The 5,000-nt window shown below is 50.4% G+C and overlaps 1 protein-coding gene across 1 annotated transcript in view; it reads right to left on the bottom strand.

The window, feature by feature from the left end:
- EMWEY_00049740 (DNA mismatch repair protein, putative) overlaps positions 1-4,930 on the bottom strand; it is a gene marked incomplete at both ends in the record, with an annotated part of 5,840 nt that extends 910 nt beyond the window's left edge. The window contains 8 exons of the mRNA XM_013479527.1: positions 1-2,390; positions 2,560-2,617; positions 2,852-2,941; positions 3,175-3,291; positions 3,530-3,670; positions 4,011-4,183; positions 4,381-4,515; positions 4,857-4,930. The exon at positions 1-2,390 is cut by the window's left edge and continues 910 nt beyond it. Coding sequence (XP_013334981.1) covers positions 1-2,390; positions 2,560-2,617; positions 2,852-2,941; positions 3,175-3,291; positions 3,530-3,670; positions 4,011-4,183; positions 4,381-4,515; positions 4,857-4,930 — 3,178 coding nt within the window. The remainder of the gene's footprint in view (positions 2,391-2,559; positions 2,618-2,851; positions 2,942-3,174; positions 3,292-3,529; positions 3,671-4,010; positions 4,184-4,380; positions 4,516-4,856) is intronic.
- Between the last annotated feature and the right edge of the window lie 70 nt (positions 4,931-5,000).

Below are 5,000 nucleotides of genomic sequence, written 5' to 3'. Positions count from 1 at the left end.
CTTGATGGTCTATACTGCAGCACACGATGGTGTCCTGTTGCTGCTGCTGTTGCTGTTGTTGCTGTTGTTGTTGTTGCTGCTGCTGTTGCTGCTGTTGTTGTTGTTATTCCTGTTCCTGGCGGTGGTTGTAATGTTCCTGCTGCTCCTGCTGCAGCTGCAGCAGCAGCAGCAGCAGCAGCAGCAGCAGCACGAGGTGGAGGCATTGTACCCTTCCATATAGCCTTACCTTGATCCTCAGTTGCTAAGGCAGAAATAAATTCAATAAAATCTGCAGATGTAAGTTGGCGGCCTTCTACTATAGGTAGCCCAGTTAGGTAACATATACGTCCTTCTTCTTCTTCTTCTTTTTCTTCTTCTTTTTCTTTTTCTTCTTCTTCTTTTTCTTTATTATTATTATTATTATTATTATTAGTAGTAGTAGTAGTAGTAGTAGTAGTAGTAGGAGTAGGAGTAGGAGTAGGAGTAGGAGTAAGAGAGGAGGAGGAGGAGGAGGAGGAGGAGGATGCTCCTGCTGCTGCTGCTGTTTCGTTAGTTTTTTCCTCTTCTTCTTCTTGAATTGAAGACGAAACCTCATCAGCGTCTGTTGCATCCAATAGCTGCAGCTGCTGCTGCTGTTGCTGCTGCTGCTGTTGCTGCTGCTGCTGTTGCTGCTGTTGCTGCTGCTGCTGTTGGATCATAGCTGATCTTATATCAGGTAATACTTCTTCTCCTCGTCCTTTTGCTGCACATAACATGAGCTGCTGTGTATCCATTAAGGATTTAATGGGGCTGGCAGTCCCACCAAAAATGCATGCAAATCCATTAGCTATAAGATGAGGATTAAATACCTCTACTGCTGCTAATAGATGCGCAGGTAGAGATAGACGCAGAGGAGCAATTAGGGGCTGCATGCGGGGCTTGAATTGTTCATTTAAATATTCAAATATTCTTTTCTCATCACTTGCATGCTGATCTATTATAAATAAACTTGTTACTATCTCTCCTCCGCCAATGCTGCTGCTACTGCTGCTGGTGCTGCTGTTGTTGCTGCTGCTGCTGCTGCTATTCATACTGCTTCCTTCCTCCGGAGCAGGAAGAGCCGGCAGCGACGGAGGCCGTCTATACCTGCGCAGAGCTGCAATGATGAATCCTTCATTGAATTGACCAACAAGTGTCAACTTCCTAAAGAAATCCTTATCAAAGAGGAAGAAGGAGGAACCGTTAGACTCCCATTCAGCAGCAGCACCAGGAGAGGAACCAGGGGCCCCATTAGGGGCCCCACCGGGGCCCCCTTGGGAAACCCCTGGTACTGTACCGGTGGCGACAGAAAAGTTGGTAGGGGCATCTGGCCAGGGCTGAGTAGACGGGAAGGATGCTCCTGCACCGGGGGCTTGCGATGAGATATTGCATGCATCTCCTGCTGCTGCTGCTGTTGCTGCTGCTGCTGCTGTTGCAGAGGACCCCACAGCCTCTTCATTTTCCTCCACAGTGTATACAGGACTCCAATCTAAGGAACATTCCCCCACTGCAGCAGCCAACACTTCATCTACAACTGCATCCGCTGCAGAATCTGTATTAACAGGCCTTACCCCTTCATAATGGGTCTCGGCAGCAGCAGCAACAATAGCAGCAGTTGCAGCAGCAGCAGCAGAAGACAGATTGATGGGGCTAGATGCAGAAAATAAATAATTGCTGCATGAATTCCTGCTGCTGCGCTTCCCATTGACTGTCTGCTGCTGCGCTGCACTTCCCTCATCATTAGGCTTGTTATCCATCTGTTGTTCGTTGTACCCATGAGGTTGAGTAAGAGGAGGAGGTGTATGCACAGTTAGCACCAGCTGCGGTGTACGTACACCTTCATCTGAATCGCTTACTGTCAAGGAGCGCTGCTCCCGAGGTGACTGCGGCTGCCGGTTGCGCAGCCAGCCGTCTTCGCGAGGGAGAGAGCTGGGAGGCTCTGCTGCTGTTGCTGCTGCTGCTGCCGCTGCAGCAGCAGATACAGCAGCTGACGGCATACTGGCTTGACGCTGCTGTATGCTGGTCTGAGGATCCACGCACATGGGCTCCTCAGCGCCTCTGCCGGCATCACCACACTCCCCCTGCGTGTTGGCATCCCGGTCTGCTGCTGCTGCTGCTGCAGGCTGCTGCTGCTGCTGCTCCTGGCTTTCTGTCACGCTACCCTGGGAGGAGTCTGCTAAGGCCGGGAGTTGTTGGTTACTGCCGGTCTGCCGGTCGTCCCGTTCCTGTTGCTGCTGCTCTTCCTGCTGCTGCTGCTGCTGCTGCTGCTGCTGCTGAGACACAACTTTTTGAGAGGAAATGGGGTTGAATTGGAGCTCGAGCTGCCGCTGCTTCTGAGATGACTCGACGCCCATCGAGCTAACAGACGGTGCCAACACCTTACTCACCGCTTCCTGCAACCCGCAGCGAACATATTTATTTATTTATATATATAAACTTGCATGCAGGTAAGTAACCCATCAAATAATAATACAAATAATAGATAAATAGGCAGAAGCTGATGCAGTATATTACAGATACAGAGACACCGCAGGATCTGCTGCTGCTGCTGCTACTACTTACCAATAGTGCCTGCGCGAGGTCTCGCTCTACAGCCAGGAGAACTTCTTGTTTGTCTTTCCTAAGGATACGCATGCGCATGCAGCAGACCAACGTGCTGTTGCTGCTGCTTTTGTTGTTATTGGTGTGTTATTATTGGTGTGTTGTTATTGGTGTTGTTGCTGCTGCTGCTATCTTTGCTGAATCTACCAGTTAGCAGCACCCGTATAGTACAGCACGTGCTGCATGCAACATATGGCGGACAGCATGCCGTGCCGCATGCAGCAGAGAGCAGCAGTAGCAACAAAATGCTCACCGCAGATTTATATCTACTAAGGAAGCATCAAGCTCAAGGAAGCCAAGACAAACAGGAAAAAGTCCCCTGCTGCTAACTTCCTTCCATTTCCTGCGTACACCCCAAACCACCGATTACCCTCAACAACAATCCTATACCAACCCCGCTGCTGCTGCTGCTGTTGCTGCAGTGCAGCAACTCTTTGCTGCTCTGCAGCATAATGAGAGGCTTTGGTTCCTCAAGGTTACTGTACACCGCGATCCTCTGAAGCAACAGGTGTGTGTGGCGGAGGGTTTAGGTGTGGTAGGGTTTAGGGTTTAGGGTTTGAGTGTATTCCCGCCTACTTATTCAACAATTTTTGCAAGAGAGGAGGGAATTCTACCGCCCTCCTCTTTACAAAGAATTGCTGCAGTGCTGTCGATCGAATGCCGTGGGGAGGACGCGATATAACGGCCTCAAGCCTGCAGGGGAAAACAGCAACAGCAGCAGAAAAAAGCGACTTGCTGTGCCCTAGCGCAGCAGCAGCGACGGCAGCAGCAGCAACCAGAGCAGCAAAACCCCCACGACGCCTGTTGATGCAGACTATAGTTGCCTTCTATCCATGAAAATGTTTGTGCCTCAAACAGGTACAGCACCGCCAAGGTGAGCTACAGCAGAAGGTGCAGCAGCAGCAGCAGCAGCAGCAGGGTGGGGGCTCACCGCCATTCCCTCCCCGGCTCGCTCCCGGATAAAGTTATCTCCGTGCAAGAAGCCAACTGCTTAGGCCCGTAGACGCTCAACGCGGCCTCCAGCAGGTTGCAGCTTGTTCCCTTGGTTGCCAAGAAGGTGGTGCGGCTTCCCCTGAAACCGCATGCACCACGCCGCATCCATGCTGCATGCATGCCGCATGCATCCCCAAGTGCCCCACGTGAAGAAGTACCGCATGCACAAAACCTAGATAGACCCCTAGAAACGCCTAATGAATAACTACGCATTTGCTGCATGACACAGACACCCGCGCAGCCCTCATGTCGCTGCTGCTGCTGCTGCAGGGGACAAGATAACAGAATCCAGCTGGTAAGAATGAATATCTCTAGGAAGCTAAGCAACGCTCCTTTTGAAACACAGAGTAAAATATATGCAAGCATTCAACTACTAGTGCTGCATAAAAAAGAAAAAAGCCCCAAAATCAGCAACATACATTTTTGAATCAAAATTAGAAAAAACCATTCGACAAGTTGTTGCATGCAACAAAGCGATCCGCTGAATTAATGCCAAGGCGTCCTGCAGCTGTCGCTGCTTCGTCTGCTCCATAGTCCGTCGCCGCAGCGGGAGTCGACCAAAGACGTCCTCCACAATCACACTCGTGCCCACCTGCGAACATGCATCCATGCATCCATACAATGCATGCGCATATGTATGCCTGTAGCAAGTCCTAAACCCTCAGTGGACTGTATGCATGCAAACATATGCATGTATAAATGTAGCACTCTATGATTGGCCAGCTTTCCCTCCAAATGACTTGAAATACTCGGGTGCCTGTACACCGGGAGAGGCGCTTCTTCCCCCACCTCTCGAGCAGTCGCCTCGGTGGCCACTTGTTCTCCCTTGTGATTAAAGACGACGCGGGTTGCAAAGTCGGCAGCGCGGCAGCGGGTGACGAGCGACACGCGGGCAACGCAACAGAGGGAAGCGAGGGCCTCTCCCTGCAGCAAGAATTCATAAAGGAAGTGTACAGCCGCCGTCAATAAATACACAATACCAATCAATAGCCATGAGCTGACGCGGTGTGCATACACACCACAAAGGGGAGAGACGGAGGCAGTAGGCCAGCTCGTGCATGCAGTTAGATGTAGGCAAATGCAATCACTCAATAGAGGTAGACACCATGGGATCTAACTGCCGCAACAGTTGCAGAAACATAAAAAACATCCACATGCCTTGGCGATTGGTCCTACTATTATCAGTATGCGCATGCATGCATGCATGCATGCATGCATGCACGAATTGAGTAAGACTCGCTGCTGGGTCTCTCTCTATCGCTTACTCGGAAGCCCAAGGAGTCAAGTGAGCTATAGACGTCTTCAAATGTCTTTATCTTTGATGTCGCATGACGGCGACCTGTAAGCAAAAGCAGAAAAGGGAGAGCAGCACACAAAACAAGAAGTATATATATATATATATATATATA

This window comes from Eimeria maxima, genomic scaffold (assembly GCF_000499605.1).
Source record: "Eimeria maxima Weybridge genomic scaffold, Emw_scaff1196, whole genome shotgun sequence".
Lineage (NCBI taxonomy): Eukaryota > Apicomplexa > Conoidasida > Eucoccidiorida > Eimeriidae > Eimeria > Eimeria maxima.
The sequence above is the reverse complement of the archived record's forward strand: the minus strand, read 5'-3'. Positions and strand labels throughout refer to the sequence as shown.